Source organism: Ranitomeya variabilis, chromosome 4 (genome assembly GCF_051348905.1).
Source record: "Ranitomeya variabilis isolate aRanVar5 chromosome 4, aRanVar5.hap1, whole genome shotgun sequence".
Classification (NCBI taxonomy): Eukaryota; Metazoa; Chordata; class Amphibia; order Anura; family Dendrobatidae; genus Ranitomeya; species Ranitomeya variabilis.
In genome coordinates, this window is record NC_135235.1 from 386,080,928 (window position 1) to 386,101,163 (window position 20,236).

The 20,236-nt window shown below is 45.6% G+C and overlaps 1 protein-coding gene across 2 annotated transcripts in view; it reads right to left on the bottom strand.

Moving 5' to 3' along the window:
• The window catches only part of TCIRG1 (T cell immune regulator 1, ATPase H+ transporting V0 subunit a3), a 55,968-nt gene that overhangs the window by 23,658 nt on the left and 12,074 nt on the right, over positions 1–20,236 (bottom strand). For both annotated transcript variants that reach the window (XM_077250847.1, XM_077250848.1), the window contains exons 6-13: positions 17,407–17,533; positions 16,930–17,012; positions 16,741–16,834; positions 13,303–13,509; positions 9,356–9,506; positions 6,858–6,997; positions 6,623–6,780; positions 6,457–6,547 (exon numbers count right to left, since the gene is read on the bottom strand). In XM_077250847.1, coding sequence (XP_077106962.1) covers positions 6,457–6,547; positions 6,623–6,780; positions 6,858–6,997; positions 9,356–9,506; positions 13,303–13,509; positions 16,741–16,834; positions 16,930–17,012; positions 17,407–17,533 — 1,051 coding nt within the window. The remainder of the gene's footprint in view (positions 1–6,456; positions 6,548–6,622; positions 6,781–6,857; positions 6,998–9,355; positions 9,507–13,302; positions 13,510–16,740; positions 16,835–16,929; positions 17,013–17,406; positions 17,534–20,236) is intronic.

Here is a 20,236-nt window from a genome sequence, read left to right on the forward strand (position 1 = left end):
TAGGAAGATGGCTCTGATTTCCAAGAGGTTGATAGGGATGAGCAGCCAAGCGGCCCTGGGCCGTGAGGTGGAAAAAACTGCTCCCCAACCTTGGAGACTGGCGTCGGTGGTGATCACCTGCCAGCGGGGAGGGAGAAATTACCTCCCGCGCAGAATGGAGATGGACAGCGTCCACCAGGAGAGAGACTGTTTCACTCTGGGTGAGAGGCGAAACAGACGGTCCAGGGAAAGTGGATTCCTGTCCCAGGCCGACAGAAGAGCCAACTGGAGGGGACGAGAGTGGAACTGGGCATAGGGGACCGCTTCCATGGAGGCGACTGTTTTTCCCCAGAACCCTCAAGGCAAGGCGGAGAAACGGAGGATTCGGGCTCTTTAGTGCCCTGACCCCCCCGACGAAGAGAAAGGAACTAGGAACTTCTCTTTGGGAAGAAAGACCTGAGCCTGAGAGGTGTCGAATTCCATGCCTAGGAACTCCAGCCGCTGAGATGGAATCAGGGAAGACTTCTGGTAATTGATTATCCAACCGAGGCGAAGAAGCGTGTCCAGAGTAAGCTGGAGGCTCTGGCTGCAATCCCGACGGGACGAACCCTTGATCAAGAGGTCGTCGAGGTATGGGATTACCAGAATCCCCTTTGAACGTAGGATGGCCATGACAGCTGCCATGACCTTCGTAAAGACCCTGGGCGCAGACGCCAGACCGAAAGGGAGGGCCGTGAACTGATAGTGATGACCTTGGATCGCGAACCGGAGGAATCTCTGATGTCGTACGCAAATAGGGACGTGAAGGTACGCATCTCGGATATCCACAGAAACTCTCCCGGTTCCATGGACGCGATCACCGAGCGTAGAGATTCCATCCTGAAACGCCGAATCCGGAGATGGCGGTTCAGCCGCTTGAGATCCAAAATTGGATGGAGAGAACCGTCCTTTTTTGGAACCACGAACAGGTTTGAGTAAAAACCCAAAAACCTCTCGCGATGAGGCACCGGAACTACGACTCTTGAGGCGAGGAGCGAATCGACGGCCTGGAGAAGTCCTGAGAGGTGGGAGGGCTGTTTGGGAGGACGAGAAAGCAGGAAACGTCTTCCTGGGGGCGAAGAAAATTCTATCTTGTAGCCCGAAGTGACGATCTCCCTGACCCAGGCGTCGACTACCGATAGCCACACCTCTGAGAACAGGAGAAGTCGGCCTCCCACCCTGGAGGGATTTCCAGGTGGGGGCGACCCGTCATTTATTAGAGAATCTGTGGCCCCGAGATCCAGATGGTCTTGCGGGGTGGCTCTTAGCTCTCCAGCACGGTGGAGGCCTGAAAGAAGGTTTCCTTCGGTCCCCTTGCGAGGAAGAACGGTCCTGGTTGGGGCTTCCTGAGGCGAAGGACCGAAAGGACTGGGGGCCCCTCCTGTTGAAGGGACGTTTAGGCTTGGACTGGGGTAAAGAGGTACTCTTACCACCAGTAGCGTCCGAGATCATTTGATCCAGCTGTGTGCCGAAGAGTCTAGAACCCTGGAAGGGCAGACCAGTGAGGGATTTTTTAGAAGCGGGATCTGCGTTCCACGCTTTTAGCCAGAGAATCCGGCGAATGGCCACAATGTTGCTGTTAGCCCTGGTGGAGCAGGCCGCTGCATCAAGGGAGGCATTCATGAGGTATTTTCCTGCAAGAGAAATCTGATCCGCCAAATCAGACAGTTCCTCAGCAGGAGCAGAGGCCAAAATGCCCCTGCGCAGGGTTTTGGCCCAGGCTGACACAGCCTTGGCTACCCAGGACGAGGCGAAACTAGGGCAAAGGGAGGCTCCGGAAGCCTCAAATGCCGATTTTGCTAATGCCTCGATTTGCCTGAACGTGGGGTCTTTAAGGGAAGCCGCGTCCAGGATAGACAGAACCGTCTGCGAGGATAGCCTGGAGACGGGCGGGTCAACCTTAGGAGACTCGGACCATTTGGAGACAACATGTAGAAATATAAGCCACGGCACTCAAGGTATCTTGGAGGTGCTCAAGTTAGGTATCCAACCCGTCAAATATAAGTAGAAAATACTTGGCACTCAGAAGAGTTTTTTTGCAAACTTGAGAAATAGATTTTTATTCGGTGCATCCAGTTCAATATTTAAACGTTTTCGGTCTTATACAATCAGACCTTCATCAGAAATAGTTGTGAAACTGGAGACCACAATCACAAAATAAGCGGATATAACCATACACTGGTTAGGAGTCAGCAGGGGAGCAGGAGCGCAGGGCGTCTTATAGCAGGCGGTGATGGGTGACCAATACGCTGAAAAGGGCAACAGACTGGCCGGGACAGAAGCGCTGTAACCGCCAGTGTAGAGGACGCCGTACCGCGAGGAAAATGCGCTCCAGGGCTGCCTTCTGTCCCGGCCAGTCTGTTGCCCTTTTCAGCGTATTGGTCACCCATCACCGCCTGCTATAAGACGCCCTGCGCTCCTGCTCCCCTGCTGACTCCTAACCAGTGTATGGTTATATCCGCTTATTTTGTGATTGTGGTCTCCAGTTTCACAACTATTTCTGATGAAGGTCTGATTGTATAAGACCGAAAACGTTTAAATATTGAACTGGATGCACCGAATAAAAATCTATTTCTCAAGTTTGCAAAAAAACTCTTCTGAGTGCCAAGTATTTTCTACTTACATTTGGAGACAAGGTCGGAGTGAAAAGGGTATAATACGTCAAGCCGTTTCCTGCCAGGGAAACGCTTGCCAGGGTTTTCCCAGTGTGTAGAGGTAGTGTTGTCGAACTCCCTGTGGTTAGGAAAAAACCTAGAAGTACGTTTAATCCGTTTAAACGCAACGAAGACGTCCTGAGAGCTCGCTTCATCCTCCTTAAGATCAAGCGTCTGAATGATAGCCGAAATAAGGCTATCAACCATCTCCTGTGTTTCGGAAGTCTGATCTGCATCAGAGTCAGATTCCGACTGAGGATAGATCAGACCCGACGTCCGCCTGCGAGGAGGGGGAACGGGCAGATAGGGGAATCCCGTCCAGGGAACTGGACGAGGATCTAGATAAGGTCCGTTTTCTGTCTCTTTTGTCCGGTCTGCCTCTGTGAGGGTCTAGGACAGGTGCGAGCGAATCGCCGTGTGAGGCGTTCGTGGCACTGGTGGCATTAGAGAGAAGCGGGATATGTTCAAGTGCCTGGACCAGGGACTGAGAAACCTTAGTCAGGTCGGACACTGATTGAGACATTGCAACAGCCCACTCCATGGGAGGGGGGGGGTGCACTCATCCCGGGACCTAGGAGCTTCTTGAGGGGCTGACATGATGGGAGGAACGCAGGATGGGCAGAAGGGTGAAGGCTGACCTGAGGCCCACTTTTTCTTACAGTGAGCGCAGGCGTAATGGATGGCCGTAGTGGCAAAGGCCGGGGTGGGGTCGGACATAGGTGGATATTACCTTGTCCTGGAGCGGAGAAGTACTGCCGGGAGGAGTAGAGCCCGAGAGAGCAGTAGCGCTGAGCCTGCTGAAGAAAAACAGTGACAGCTGCAGCCGCAGGTGTCTGTGTTCCCCCGAAAAACTTCTGTCCCACGCGGTGAGCAGACGCTGACAGGGAGCAGGAAGTGGTAAAAAGAGCGCTGAGACAGCGCGACGCTGTGGTCGGGCACAAGCGCTGAAGGGGGAAGCAGAAGAAGCGCCTCCAACAGCGCTGAAAGATTCCCGGCCGCAATAATGCCGGCCGCCACCAGAGGGCGCTCAAGCGCCAAAAAGAAAGCGAAGAAAAAGACAGGAGAGGAAAAATATCCTGGCCGCAATAATGCCGGCTGCCACTAGAGGGCGCTCAAGCGCCAAAAAGGAGGAAAGTCGGGGGAGACAGAAAAAAAATGGCGGGCCCGCGCCTGCAAGTTTAAATAAAAAGGAGGGAAAGAATGCCGGCGTTAATGTGAAGCCTTTCCCCGCGGTTTAGCGTGTCCCAGCGCCTGAAAATGCGACCCTCTCTCCTATCACAGGGGAAGCCTGGTAAACTATATGGAGTTCGCTGCCGGGCAGGGTGAGGGAAGGAAGGGGGGGGGGGCTTTGTTGATTGAAGATCCCTTTCTTGGAGAGGAGGAACCATCAGGATCCCTTGTAGACTAGAGGGTCCTGGAAGAAGTCCTCCTTCCCGCGCCACGAACTCTCCGGCGCAGAAGACTGGAAGTGACCGCCGTCTTCCTCTCAGCCCACTCCGAGGAGAGGGATGAGGAGGGGAAAACGGGCAGGACTGGCCACTGAGGAAGAGGGTCACCCTGAACACCCGAATGGGTGACAGGGGACAAGGTCCTGCCCAGCGGGTCCGAGAGGGTGCGATGTAGGTGAAACCACACTGCTCTCTCGGTCGCTCAAAGTGGGGAAAACAGGGTGAGAAAACTGCACCCAGTTACCCTGAAGGAAAAATCTGAAAAAGGGAAAAGGTTAATAAACAAAACAAATCCCTGTAAAAGAAATGCGGATCTGGTGTTAGATCCAGGTCCGCCTCCCACAGACTCTGCCGGGGAGGAGTTACTTCTTCTTTATTTGCATAGTGTCAGCCTCCTAGTGACAACAGCATACACCCATGGTTACCTGTGTCCCCCAATGAAGCGAGAAAGAAATGAGACTACAAATGGGGACGTTTTCTTCATCAAAAACAACAATGAACCTTTTTCATATTGACAAAATTTTAAAAGGGGATGTCCCAAGAACATAAGATTTATTAATTAAAATGTACTAACAGTCAGATCACATGACCGAAGCATCGGGTATTTTCCTTTGTACCCTTGCAAAGTAATTTTTCATCCCATTGAAGATCCTGGATTGCCCCATAAAGTATGATTCCAACAAAAGTGCCCCCCAAATATTATATGATACCCCCACAGTGAATTCCTCCACACGCACAGTATGATGACCCTACCGTAACTCCCCTTCAACCCTACTGGCAATGTATGATGACCCAAGACTGCTCATACTCCCCCACGCAAGAAGAAAATATCTATATCTATCTATCTATCTATCTATCCACACACACACACACACACACACACACACACACACACACACACACACACACACACACTCTCTCCTTGCTTCCCCGCTGCACCAGTCTCGCCAGCGACCGATCGGAATTTCTTCACTGCTTTGCACAGTGATGCCATCGCACCCTCTGCGCTGAGATGTCACGACACAAAGGCAGAATGATGGAGGATGAGCGTCAGTTGACGCTCCCTCCATCATGGTTTTCAACTGTATCGGCATCCCGGATTCCTACATAGATACAATTGTGATGCCGGGTGGGTGTGGGGGGTTGCTGGTGTTGTGGGACAGATTTGGCCAAGGGACCAGAGTTTGACATGTATGCCATAAACCAACGTTGAGCAGCACCTGCCAACATCAATGGTATTGACCCGACATCAATGTGTATGGGGGCAGCGGACGAGATTGTTGGGGAAAGGAATCAATCGTGAATGTCCAACTTCACACTACCGATCGATTTGTTTTCCTGGAGATAAGCCGCTGACAGATGTCCGTTGGAGTTTTTTTCCATAGTGAGCACAGGGGCACGCGGACAAAAACACTCCTGTGTATGGGAGAGACTGCAGAAATGTCTGTCAGCTGAAGCATCGTGTACTGGTTTCAAACTGACGCACTTGAAAACAGGTCCTATATGCACCCGTAGACTTGTATGGGTGTGCGTGATCCGGATATCGGAGCCACATGCAGCATGCCGCAATTGTTTTCTCATGCAGAATTGGCATGAGAAAATAATGGCAGATCTGCTCTGACTCATAATATAATATTGGGAGAGTGCCATCTGATAAAACATCGAATAGCATCTGTCCAAGTTATAGGTTAGTGTGTGCAAGCCCTTACAGTGTTCTCCGGCGCCCATAGTCTTCAGTCACCATTCTTTTCAGAATGCTCTAAGGCATTTCATCCAAACAATATAGTATAAATACACATTCACTGCTAATATAACTAGCTTATAAAACAATGGAAAGGAGCTCTCATCAAAATAACAAAAACAGACTTATAGCCCTTTAATTCGAACGTCCAAGAGCTGTAAATTTCCTTTTTTTGGTCCTAGCTTTTAACCCATGCCATTGTAAATTTTACCACCATGCTATAATCTAGCAGAAGCAGGTCTATCCATCAGCTGTCAGACACAGCCATGGACCCCATGGAGAAGACAGAAGCTCATTGTTACAACTTCTATCTTCTCCTTTACTGTCTACACAACATTCAGTGAGAGCTACGACATGGCTGAGGCTTCTGAAAGACCTAGTGATCACATGGATTGCCAGGTTTCTGAAAGCATGTCAGAGCTGCCAAGTCCTAGCAAAGCTAAGGTTCCTATGGATATCCCCAGATATCTTTTATGATTTGAGGGAACAACATTAACACTCCTATTTGCATCACAAAAAAAAACAAACCCACACACCTCTATAAGATAAGCCAAAAGTAGCTGCAACGTGAAAGTATTAAGGAAGATGTTCTCACCGGATCAATGCCAAAAGGGTATACTGCGGTGAAGACACTGGTAATGTTAGGATCCAGCGGAGCAAGAGTGGATGTAGACAAGAATTCACGTCTGATTTAGAGAAATATAATTTTAACAACCTGCACAGACACTTGAAAATGCTCGGAGATAAAACAGCCAACTTACGTCCAGTTCTTTGCGCCCACCATTTCAGTCACATTCCAGGCTGAAGGAAAAATCACGGTGGCCCGGCTGAAGCACTCATTGTAAATAAATCCTGTGTATATAGATAACACTCCCATCAAGAGGACTAGGTAACGGCCACCAAAGCACATGGAAAAAATCTGCAAAGATAAGTTCATGACAAGTTAGAGGTCTCCTTTGCAAGACTTGGCCCACCCCACACACTGATGCTTCTTACCTCATTGTCAGAGTTTTTAAGCTTCGGGTTGTTCTCACCAAGAACCAACCAAACAGCAAATAGGGCCATGAGGAGTCCATGGCCAACATCTCCAAACATCACAGCAAATAAGAATGGAAATGTTATAATTGTGTAGAGAGCTGAAATAAGAACAGATTTTAGACAAATTAAGTTTCCATTTTTTGACTGATGCTCTTAACGTTTGGATTAGAGACAGTTTTGTGCCTAGATTTCCTACATGTGATATCTACAGACACCTACTATCAAGATTAACTAATTTAGACATTCTAAATCCATTGAAGATTATTCTCACAATTGCAATATTTTTCAAAAAGCACAGCATCAGCATAACTATTGTTTCGACACATGGTGCGCGATCCACGGGCAGCATGCATCAGGCACTGACATTTCACATAAAAGCATAATTTAAAAGCTGCCAGGGACCAAGCCGCACAAGACACTAGTCAAACAGGCGGGTCCCCAAAGGTGACTGACAGGCGTCTCCCTAAACATGCAAGCTGGGAGAGTCCTGTCACTCAAGGAGTTGAGAAGCCATTAGGGACCCACCTGTCCAACTAGTCTCCATGCTGCTTCGTCCCTGGTGGCTTTTAAAGTATGCTTTCCTCTGAAACGCTACCTGGCGGAAATGATGCATGCAGGGTCTTGACTCATGCAGCCAGTGGTTTGAGCAGCATGCATCAGCTGTCAGTCCAACAAAGACTAAGTTTTTCTTGTTAACTCTCCCTCTTGCCCTTCTTCGCACCCAGCCTCACAAACCAGTTTCTAGTTTAAGTTTACTTTGCACCCTAAAGACATCACGTTTTGGACTAGGATAAGATTATCCACAAGGGGAGGATCAACAGAATGACCTTTCTTCCTGTAGTGCAATCTTGAAGATATCCTCCTGCATACGTCCACAGGACAGTAGTAGCTGAGGACGTCTAATTCTGGAACTAGCACGTTAGAATAGATGCAGGCCAGTCAGTTCATGGTTGATTCTGTTTTGCAAGTTTGAGACATTACTGGAGATGGGAGAGTCCATGCTATGATTAAATGGCAGCTACTGCTCATACTGGCATGTGTGAATATAGCCAGTGTACATGCAGGTCTCGCCATGCTGTGCAGGTCACAGTGGGGGAGGTTGGAGCGACTGGGGATGTCACCACTGTTGTGGTCATACAGGAGGTATGGCTTCCATAAAGTGTGGGTGGTCAGATACCACTGTCTGATGTAGGTTTATAATAGGGGTGATTAATAAGCTGATTAATGTACGTGGCTTGGCATTACCTGGAGACAATTGCACTTTTTCATTTGACATTGACCAATATAGCCAATATACAGCAGGAACTTATCTTAAATGAGTATTTTTTTTTACTGACTAGCAAGTGAATAAAATAAATATTCCATTAGGCTATTCATATTTTCTTTGCCTACTGGGTATGTATGGTCTGAACACACACGGAGAGGGAAAATAAATAACATGACAACATGTCAACCACTGCTATGAAACAATCACTTATCGGCTACATTGCAAGCCAATTGGTGGTCTTTAATGGCCTGCTTAGACCAGCTGACCACACTTCCATGTGAACAGAACAATCCCTAATATAATCATTCTGTGCGTGTTCTGCTTGATCATAATGATGGGCTGCCGAAATGTTTTTGTTTTTTCTGGACTATTTAAAAATCAACAAACACATACATGGTACCTGACAAATGAGCTAAGGAGGAATGGCTATACCCCAGGTATCAGCCCTACATCCTGAGTGTATGTGCCCGGTGTTCGACAAATATGAAGTCTGAACCTAGTCTTAGGGAATGTTCACACTTGCGGTTTTTGGCAGCTCCTGTATTCGTTCACATCATAAGCTACAGTTGCTTCTTGTCCAGGGTGTTGCCCTTACACATTTATTTCAAGGACAGATGAATATAAATTTGTATATCGGTGAACAAAAGGGGGCGATGCACTGGGATATAGATTGCTGTACAGTATAGAGACAAACTTGTAATTTTCTGTACTTTGTTTTACTTTTGTTTTTTTACTTACATCAGTTTATCACTATTAGGTCCTGGCTCAATAGATAAATATGTCTAGAGATAAAATGTGTCCCCAGGAATAAGGGTGTACAGAGGCATGTACTCTAATCTTTTCAAGTAGTAGGTTAGTAGAGTGGTTTTCAGCAGGGCTGTCTGGAATGCTAAGTGTGAACTCACCTCCCCCCCCCCCCCCCAGATGAGGAGCAGTGCTCGGGCAAACACCGATACAGAGGCAAACTATTGGAGAACAGGAAAAACTCTGCATGTTCATCCTATGGCACTGGAGGATGGATCCACTGACAATTGGAGAGTTCTGAAGGGCTTCATTAGATATGAGATATTGGCAAAATAGGGCCGATTTAATAATACTATAGGTACATTGACACAAATGTACATAATTATTAGACCACTTCACGATTCTGGTAACATCTCTTTACACCTAATCAATAGGGTACACTCACCAGGGTTGACTTCTTGATAACTGGCTACACCGTATGAATCCACGATTCCTTGAAATCCAGAGGTGAACTTATTGGTGCGAATTAAGGTGGGAGGACTGACAGAACAGGGAATCCGGTGACAAAACGATTCTCCACCCCCACCATTGTCCACCTAGATAGGCATGCAGAATGTTAACATACACTTTAGTTTACCATGCAGAATCCATACATACCACCTAGGCCTAGATTTTATGCATCTTCATAAAATCATTAGACCTGGAGAAACCAAAAAAAAAAAAAAAAAGTCAAATTTTACACTGGAAAAATCATATCTGGCATGTGTCACTTATGAAGCAATAACTATGGAGTACCTTCAATGGATTCTCCCATCTCCAAGATCCGATCCCAACATGTAGTAGGAATAATATTATTATTATTACTACTACACTCAATTCATATTGGCATCGGATCTTGGAGATGGGAATATCCATCTAACATATTTGCTTTGGTTCGGAGGTTTTATGATACATTGTACTTTACACAAACAGCAAATTTAAATCAACACGTTATGTTTAAAAGGTCTTTAAAAAAAAAAATTGATATTTTAACAAATTTTTGAATTTTTTACATGCATTTATTTTACTGGGACATTAGGTTGTTTATACACTTCGGAGTAATAATTCAAACTTATTGGAGGGAGTCAGTTCAGTTCTCAAGTTCCTCTGAGGGGCAAGTATATTAACTCCCACACCCCACAACAAATTACACCATGAAAAAAATGAATAGTATTCACAATCATGTTTAATAAGCTTGCAAATTATGATTTAATGCAAAGCGAAATTATTTTTTTTCCATTTAAATTTAGTTTTAGCCACAAACTTTTCATTTTCAGAAAGACACCATACAAGTATAATGTATTTGGAGTATGGAAATGCCTTATGTGATGGGCTCAGTAGGTAAGGAGCACCATTTAGAGTTCATTTTGTTGGCATGGATTCCCGTCTCCATATTGCAGAGCCCGAGGTATTTGAACAGAGGAATCGCCCCAGAAATTTCCCATTTATGGAAACTACCATTAAAAGGCAATTATCAAGAATAGATCGGGCACAAAAATGGTCTTCAAAAAAATGAATATGCAGCAGATGGGAAAAAGTGAAAATGGGTATCCCGTACCCCCAAGTTAGAGGGTTGCCTGTGTGACAAGGGATATATTGCCTCTCTTTGGTGGGTCAGTATGGTTAGCAAAAGTAACAAGTCTACATAGTTTTATTCATATTTTCCTAGGTTTTTAGCATATTCTTAGAAAAGTGTCATTGTTACTTTTCTGTTGATTGAGCGGAGAAGTATGAAGTTTGTTTTTGTTTTTTTAAGAACAAGGTGGTGTATGAATGCTTTTCATTATCTTTTGTGAGACAGTCAATGTGACATAGAAAAAGCAAAAGAAAAAAAGTTCACTAGTCAGGTTAACTAGCGTGCTTATGCTATATAGTCTGGCTCCTTGTTGACATGGCAATACCAAATATGTATAGTTTATTCACTCATTATGGGGGTTAAAAAATACACGTGTGTTGCCATATTTTAAGAGCCATGTTATTTTGTTGGTGGTGGAAGTACATGATGTGCTTGTTTATGAAGGGACAATCTGTAATTTTGCACTGCTGACTTTTTGATTCAAATATTTCAAAGCCAAGCAGCCATAAATTGCCAGCTTTTCATAACTGGAGGTGTGAATCACACCATTACTCTTACACAGGGACAATAAAAATCTCTCTTCTGTCCCTGCAGCCTGTTAGCTCTTCCCAAATTTCCCCACTCGCTAGCTGACTTCAGGGAGAGTAGCGAGCTTTCAGGCTGGATGGCAGCTGCAACAGTGAGCTTTCAGGCTGGATGGCAGCTGCAACAGTGAGCTCTCGGGCTGGATGGCAGCTGCAACAGTGAGCTCTCGGGCTGGATGGCAGCTGCAACAGTGAGCTCTCGGGCTGGATGGCAGCTGCAACAGTGAGCTCTCGGGCTGGATGGCAGCTGCAACAGTGAGCTCTCGGGCTGGATGGCAGCTGCAACAGTGAGCTCTCGGGCTGGATGGCAGCTGCAACAGTGAGCTCTCGGGCTGGATGGCAGCTGCAACAGTGAGCTCTCGAGCTGGATGGCAGCTGCAACAGTGAGCTCTCGGGCTGGATGGCAGCTGCAACAGTGAGCTCTCGGGCTGGATGGCAGCTGCAACAGTGAGCTCTCGGGCTGGATGGCAGCTGCAACAGTGAGCTCTCGAGCTGGATGGCAGCTGCAACAGTGAGCTCTCGGGCTGGATGGCAGCTGCAACAGTGAGCTCTCGGGCTGGATGGCAGCTGCAACAGTGAGCTCGCGGGCTGGATGGCAGCTGCAACAGTGAGCTCTCGGGCTGGATGGCAGCTGCAACAGTGAGCTCTCGGGCTGGATGGCAGCTGCAACAGTGAGCTCTCGGGCTGGATGGCAGCTGCAACAGTGAGCTCTCGGGCTGGATGGCAGCTGCAACAGTGAGCTCTCGGGCTGGATGGCAGCTGCAACAGTGAGCTCTCGGGCTGGATGGCAGCTGCAACAGTGAGCTTTCGGGCTGGATGGCAGCTGCAACAGTGAGCTCTCGGGCTGGATGGCAGCTGCAACAGTGAGCTCTCGGGCTGGATGGCAGCTGCAACAGTGAGCTCTCGGGCTGGATGGCAGCTGCAACAGTGAGCTCTCGGGCTGGATGGCAGCTGCAACAGTGAGCTCTCGGGCTGGATGGCAGCTGCAACAGTGAGCTCTCGGGCTGGATGGCAGCTGCAACAGTGAGCTCTCGGGCTGGATGGCAGCTGCAACAGTGAGCTCTCGGGCTGGATGGCAGCTGCAACAGTGAGCTCTCGGGCTGGATGGCAGCTGCAACAGTGAGCTCTCGGGCTGGATGGCAGCTGCAACAGTGAGCTCTCGGGCTGGATGGCAGCTGCAACAGTGAGCTCTCGGGCTGGATGGCAGCTGCAACAGTGAGCTCTCGGGCTGGATGGCAGCTGCAACAGTGAGCTCTCGGGCTGGATGGCAGCTGCAACAGTGAGCTCTCACAAACCAGCATGATCTATCACGAGGTAAAGTGAGACCAGCATGTGTCTGTAGCGGTCATTCCAACTCTCACTGTAAGGCCACATTCATTCAGTATTTTACATCACTATTTGTAAGCCAAAATCAGGAGTGTGTAAAAAAAAAAAAAAAAATACATAAGAGGTGATGTATTTCTATTATACTTTTCCTCAGATTGTTCCACTCCTGGTTTTGGCTTACAGATAATGAGGTAAAATACTGACCAAATACTGAACAGGTGACTATGGCCCGACTTGTGATATCTTTTACTGCCTCATGGCTACGTCGATAATCTAAGCTTCAGCACGAGCCCTGGATCACTGCTGAAGCTGAGCTATGGTCATTAGTCAGCAGTACGTATTGCTAATGCCTTTCTTACTGCAATGGACTCAAGACTGGTGTACAAAAGAACAGCAGTACACATGCTGTATGGTTTCCGAAGTCTGCAGTCACAGTGTGACTACAGACTTATCAAAACACTGGACAGTTTGAGAGAGATAAGAGTCAGGTAGTTTGAATTCAAATGCCCAAACCCTTCATTCTCCAGCGGCATGAGCCCCGCCAGTAGTGTACGGCAGCTGCTTACGCCGCTCGCCCGTAAAGAGACATCGAGCCGAGCCAGGTTCATGTATATGGGCACCTGAAGTCTCATGCTGTGGCGTTTCTTCAGCCAAGTTTGCTTGAGACCGATCATCTGGCTGTGCATTAAACATTTTTCTTATTTGCATGCATTTGAAAAACTGCGTAGGTTATGGTCTGTTATCACTTCTTGATATTTTGCCAGAAGTGATATATAAAAAGAATTCATGGTCTCCATCACCCAAAAATTAAAAAAAATAAATAAAAAATAATGAACTTTTTAGTTGCTTATCAAAATCTAGTCTCACCGATGCTCGAGCGAGGGCTCCCTGGAGTACGGGTAGATCAGCCACTGGACACCACACTTCACCTATCAGGCATCGCTCCCGCACACTGCACAGGTTCAGAATCTGATAGATGTGCTTCATTTTTCTCACACGGATTTTCCAATTATGCAAAACTGCAGCAGCCCGGGTAAGGACTTGTGTCAGGAAGCCCTCTGTTTGGGACAGCACCTGTGGCAGAATGGAAAGTGAGAAGAGAGGTAAGAAACATCTGCCCTGCTCATATATTACAGATAAAGTAATCAGACAGTTCTTGCATGTGGGACCTGCTGGGCAACTCAATATCTCAGCAGTGTAAGCACAGCTGTGCAGGGGATTTTTTAAACTCATTTCCCGACTATCCTGCTGTGTAAACAGGTTGCAGATCGCACAAAGAACAAGGTAAACACTTGATCATTGGGTAAAATGAGCTTTTGCACAGCACAGACAATATTCAGCCACAGCAGTGTATATAAGGACCTGCTCCACCGAGAACCATGGCAGTCTGCGTACCGCATACTCCAGTATACAGTACAGACCAAAAGTTTGGACACACCTCATTTAAAGATTTTTCTGTATTTTCATAACTATGAAAATTGCACATTCACACTGAAGGCATTCCTCTTGGTATCTATCTTGAACTGATTTTTGTTATGCTGTAATGTCTATTGTCTGTACAAATCCCCTTTATAATTTGTAAAGCGCTGCGGAATATGTTGGCGCTATATAAATAAAATTATTATTTTTGATTTTTTTATGTATACAGTACACACCAAAAGTTTGGACACACCTCCTCATTTCAAGATTTTTCTATATTTTCCTGACTATGAAAATTGTATATTCACACTGAAGGCATCAAAACTATGAATTAACACATGTGGAATTATATACTTAACAAAAAAAGTGTGAAACAACTGAAATTATGTCTTATATTCTAGGTTCTTCAAAGTAGACACCTTTTGCTTTGATTACTCATTTGCACACTCTTGGCATTCTCTTGATGAGCTTCAAGAGGTAGTCACTGGGAACGGTCTTCCAACAATCTTGAAGGAGTTCCCAGAGTTGCTTAGCACTTGTTGGCCCTTTTGCCTTCACTCTGCGGTCCAGCTCACCCATTGGGTTCAGGTCTGGTGACTGTGGAGGCCAGGTCATCTGGCGTAGCACCCCATCACCCTCCTTCTTGGTCAAATGGCCCTTACACAGCCTGGAGGTGTGTTTAGGGTCATTGTCCTGTTGAAAAATAAATGATGGTCCAACTAAACGCAAACTGGATGGAATAGCATGCCGCTGCAAGATGCTGTGGTAGCCATGCTGGTTCAGTGTACATTCAATTTTGAATAAATCCCCAACAGTGTCAACAGCAAAGCACCCCCACACGATCACACCTCCACCATGCTTCACGGTGGGAACCAGGCATGTAGAGTCCATCCGTTCACCTTTTCTGCGTCGCACAAAGACACGGTGGTTGGAACCAAAGATCTCAAATTTGGACTCATCAGACCAAAACACAGATTTTCACTGGTCTAATGTCCATTCCTTGTGTTCTTTAGCCCAAACAAGTCTCTGCTGCTTGTTGCCTGTCCTTGGCAGTGGTTTCCTAGCAGCTATTTTACCATGAAGGCCTGCTGCACAAAGTCTCCTTTTAACAGTTGTTGTAGAGATGTGTCTGCTGCTAGAACTCTGTGTGGCATTGACCTGGTTTCTAATCTGAGCTGCTGTTAACCTGCGATTTCTGAGGCTGGTGACTCGGATAAGCTTATCCTCAGAAGCAGAGGTGACTCTTGGTCTTCCTTTCCTGGGGCGGTCCTCATGTGAGCCAGTTTCTTTGTAGCGCTTGATGGTTTTTGTCACTGCACTTGGGAACACTTTCAACGTTTTCCCAATTTTTCGGACTGACTGACCTTCATTTCTTAAAGTAATGATGGCCACTCATTTTTCTTTGCTTAGCTGCTTTTTTCTTGCCATAATACAAATTCTAACAGTCTATTCAGTAGGACTATCAGCTGTGTATCCACCAGACTTCTGCACAACACAACTGATGGTCCCAACACCATTTATAAGGCAAGAAATCTCACTTATTAAACCCGACAGGGCACACCTGTGAAGTGAAAACCATTCCCTGTGACTACCTCTTGAAGCTCGTCAAGAGAATGCCAAGAGTGTGCAAAGCAGTCATCAAAGCAAAAGGTGGCTACTTTGAAGAACCTAGAATATAAGACATAATTTCAGTTGTTTCACACTTTTTTGCTAAGTATATAATTCCACATGTGTTAATTCAAAGTTTTGATGCCTTCAGTGTGAACGTACAATTTTCATAGTCATGAAAATACAGAAAAATCTTTAAATGAGAAGGTGTATCCAAACTTTTGGTCTGTACTCTACATCGTTCAGTGTACATCACATACAGTAAACTGCCTGTGTAACTGATCAGCAGTTGTATCGTGCGGCAGGTCGGTCCACGTAAACAGACCCGTAGAGTCATCTCCTCTGGTTGGCACTTTGTACCCTGGTCTAACACTGAGAAAAACTGGAAGTCCTTTAATGGGTTATTTGTCAGACACTTAGGGCCCAATTCATTATGGGGTTTTGAGCTTGTACTTTTTACATTTGGGCCAAACTCATCTCGGACAATAAACCATCTCTACCGGACCCATCACTGAGACACTGACCGTAGCTCCAACACCGGCAACCATTTGAAAGTCTCATAACATTAGTTTGCTCCTATATAAAATGTATCCTGCATTAGAGTAGCAGTCTGAAAGTGATATATTATAGCACAGCAGCAGAACATTCAAGAGTTAGCCTTCTGAACTCGAGGACATGATGCTGGGGTCAAACTTATTCAGACAAGCAGAAAACATGGCAAAAAGAAGGGCTGTGGCGTCGGAGTCGGAGTCCATTTTGGTGGAGTCGGTGTCATGGAAATTGAGTCATCGGAGGTTTGGCTTACTGAATCCACAGTCCTGTCAGGGCTGTGGAGTCAGAATCGTAGCCCATTTTGGTGGAGTCGGAGTCATGGACATTGAGGAGTCAGAGGTTTGGTTACCGACTCCACAGCCCTGGCTAAAAGTGACTGATGCAAATAGGACTTTTTTTCTGTTCCAAAAATGGACACATAATGGAACCCAGAGACTCCATAATAATCTATTGAGGGGCGGGAAATTGTATAATAAATGCATTTTGAGCATGAATTGTAATTCTCGGTTACCAAAATGATCCTTTTTATGTCCCAGGAGTCCTCAGTTTGTGTAAAATCCTTTGTTACACAGGCAAGAATGGTACTGGAAATAGGGCTCATCAGCAGACCACCTTTAGCCACATGGTAGGTAACAAAGGAAACTAGCACTGCTGAAATATATAAGCAATCCTAAAAAGGTAAATTATAGCATCACTATATTAACAGTGATCAGATTGATTGCTCACCTTCTGCATGTCTTGGATCCGCACCAAGAGATCCTTCAGCGTGTCAAGCCTGACAGTTTCATCTTCCGCATAGGGGTAAACGTGACAGTGAAAACTAAAAGAAAGAAAAAAAAAAAAAGGGGGAGATGAGAAACACGGGACTGCAGGAACCCACTTACCAGAATCTAGTCAGGCTCTATACGCACTCACCAGTTTGCAATCTTTCTAATCTTCTCTCCTATCTTCTCCCCCCAGTAGGAAATTAAGAATATAATCTGTGTTACACTCTCCCCCTGTACAAAACAGAATGACAGCTCAGTTTCACGCAGTGTCAACAACCAATGTGAACAAAAAATGTGGCTTCTCACAAAGTTATTGGTAGTCACATACTTGTCTGAGAGCAATTCTAAAATGGACATCTTTAAAGTCCGAACAATCAGGGACACTACATAGGCCATATGATTGCAGTATTAAACATCTATGGCCTCCTTATAACATTCTATAACCTGGGTATAAACATGAACACATCCAAGGCCAGTAAAAGAGTCACTTTCCACGACAGTCGACGTTTGGAATGATCAGCGTATTGGAGCTTGTGCATCTTCGAATGTAGGGTCAGTCGTCTAATAAGCGCTGTACCAGTCTTACACCCACCGTGACAGAATGGAAACATCAGCAGCAACCTACTGTTACAAGGTCCTCCATAGGTTCAGACATCTCCACGAAGTTGACAATGAGGTACCCTCGGCAGGCTCGCCACAACAGACGTTCAAAAGAATTCATGCGCCATGGGTGTATGACTCCGGCCATGAAGCTGAAAACAAGGGTTAAATACACGATTTTAGATAAAAATTTAAAAAAAGAAAAGAAAAAAAAAAAGGGGGGGGGGGGGGAAGAGACTGACAAGTACACAAGTAATAAAATCTCTAATGCCTTCCCACCACAGGCACTCGGTGACTTATTTTTCCAATGATATAGCCATGAGGGCTTGTGTTTTTCTTCTTTTGCAGGATTAAGAGTTTTAAATTAAATCATTTTACTTGTAATAAAAAAAAAAAAAATAAAAAAAAAAAAAAAACAGCACAGTGAAGTTGCAAATAAAAAAAAGCAAACAAACATTGCAATATTGCCATATTTTTGTCTATTCTGTGGCAAAGTTGAGCGGGATTGGGATCTTCTTCTGGTCAGTACAATTACATATAATCCCAAGACAGGGGGAAGCAATAAAGTCCAAATATAATAAAATATGTAAATCTTTATTCAAGAAATATTTAAAACTGTGAAAAGCATTTTAATAGCGGTGGGCCTTTTAGTCTTAAAACCTGTTTGGTCATCCTGTATCAACTTCAATATCACTTCATTAAGTCTCATGGCTGGTACTTTAGCACATACATTTACATCTACCGGAAGAAGTAGTTTGGGTCTGTAGGAATCGGGGAATCCAGGATTTTATTCCCAGTTGCAATAGCAGGACAATAGCATCATTCATTAAGGCAGGTAAACTCCTGTTACCACTACATCCAGCACCTTCAGTGGATAACGAAGCAAAATCTCCCTGCATTCCTTGTAATATTCTATGGGAAGAGTGTCAGACCCTGGGGCCTTTTCATTTAGGAGTTTACACAGAGTCTCCTTCAACTTTTCCACTGTCAGCAGTTGGTCTAAACCAGGGGTCTCAAACTCATGGCCCCCCGAGGCTGCTTCATGTGGCCTGCAGGCAGGGTCGGCGTTAGGGGAATGAGGAGGCCATGCCTACCGGGAAGGGGGGGATGACAAGGCCATGCCTACTGGGAAAGGGGATGAGGGGGCCATGTATACCTAGATTGTGGAATATATATATATATATATATATATATATATATATATATATATATATATATATATATATATATATATATATATATATATACACACACACACACACACACACACACACCAGTTTGCATTGGGTGCTCGGGTATGCACCAAATATTGCGGGTGCTCGAGTCTCCGCTCCGTATGTTTCACAGCTGTTTGACCCCCCCAAAAAAAAAACCAAAAAAAAACCACACAACATGCGGATATCCGCTATATTCCGTGCATACCCAAGCACCCGATGTAAACTTGAGTAGCGAGCACTTGCCGTCATATAGTTTGTTTGGTTTTTTTTTAATTGTGAAAAAAAAAACACCTCCCATTTCTAATCCCAACCACAAAGAATGGAAAACAATATATATACAAGAATGTATGAAATTTGTTATAACTAAGGTGGTGACAAAGGGGCATTTGATTTACTTTTTTATTGGGATTCTATTGCTGCCGGGTACTGCCTGGCACATCTCGGCAAGCACACTGCGCATGCCATTTTTCCCATGAAGATGACACGGAGGGCTGGGAGACGGAGCAGGAGGGTCAGGGGATGGCGGAGGTATCTGGAGACCCCATTTTTCTCTTCTCTGTTATGTTAGCTCATAGCAGAGAAGAGAGAAATTAATTTTAAATCTGACTTTTTGGGGTTTTGGTAATCGCAGTTATTCGGTGAATACAGGGGACCATAAAACCCGGCCCTAATCACCCCTGGTAGCTTAGACCATGGAGATTTTCCAACACTGGCTGGTACTATACCCTTATTTCTCAGCACCACTGGAAATCGGCACTGATGAATAAGTACCATTGACCATTAATATGTTGAAAGACGTATCGGTGGTCGTTAAGAGGTTAATAGCAGACACTTATACCTTAACTTGCAAATGTGTAGAACGGAAACAGGGCATTGAGCAATAACATCCCTGGATGCTGTGAAAGCATTTGACAGCGTCGAGTGGAATTATTTATGGGAGGTCCTGAGAAAAATGGGGTTGGGCAATAGAGACGTTTGCATGTAGACTAAGGGACTTACTGAACTTTGTTGGTTTCAGGTGTAATATAGAGGAAAAAGTGAGTTCGTATGCTGCTGTACGTTGGAAACATAGAAATGAATATTCACTGCTCCCCACTCCCACTGGGCGTGGGGATGTGGTATATTGAAATATTGTAATGTATGTGCGTAGTTTGTTCTGTTATGTTATGGGGGGGGGGGGGGGGTTATTGGTTTATATTTGTATAATGATTAATAAATAAGATATTAACATGTTTATATAACTGGTTAGTGTATAAATTTAACGGATAACAATACTGTGATGGTGTCACGATTCCTCTGCTCAGAGTGTCTGGGACTCAGTGATGGACAGCTCTGTTATCCTATCATGTGATGGGGCGTGCTGAGCTGTTGGTGATTTGACTGAAAGCTCGGTTGACCTGAGACTAGAAGGTGTTTTTCCACAGGTACTCCATGTTCTTGGTAATTGCCCTGCTGCTATTTAGGTGAGCTGTCTGGCCCAGGTCACTACCAGTCGAGAGCTTGTTCTAAGCCTGTGCTCGCCTGATCCCTGTGTTGTAAGTTCTGATCTACTGCTGCTGACCTTTGGACCGTGTTTGTTCGTGCCCCTTTGCTTATCCGCTAGTTCTCTGGTGACCTGATTTATGACTTCGTATTTTC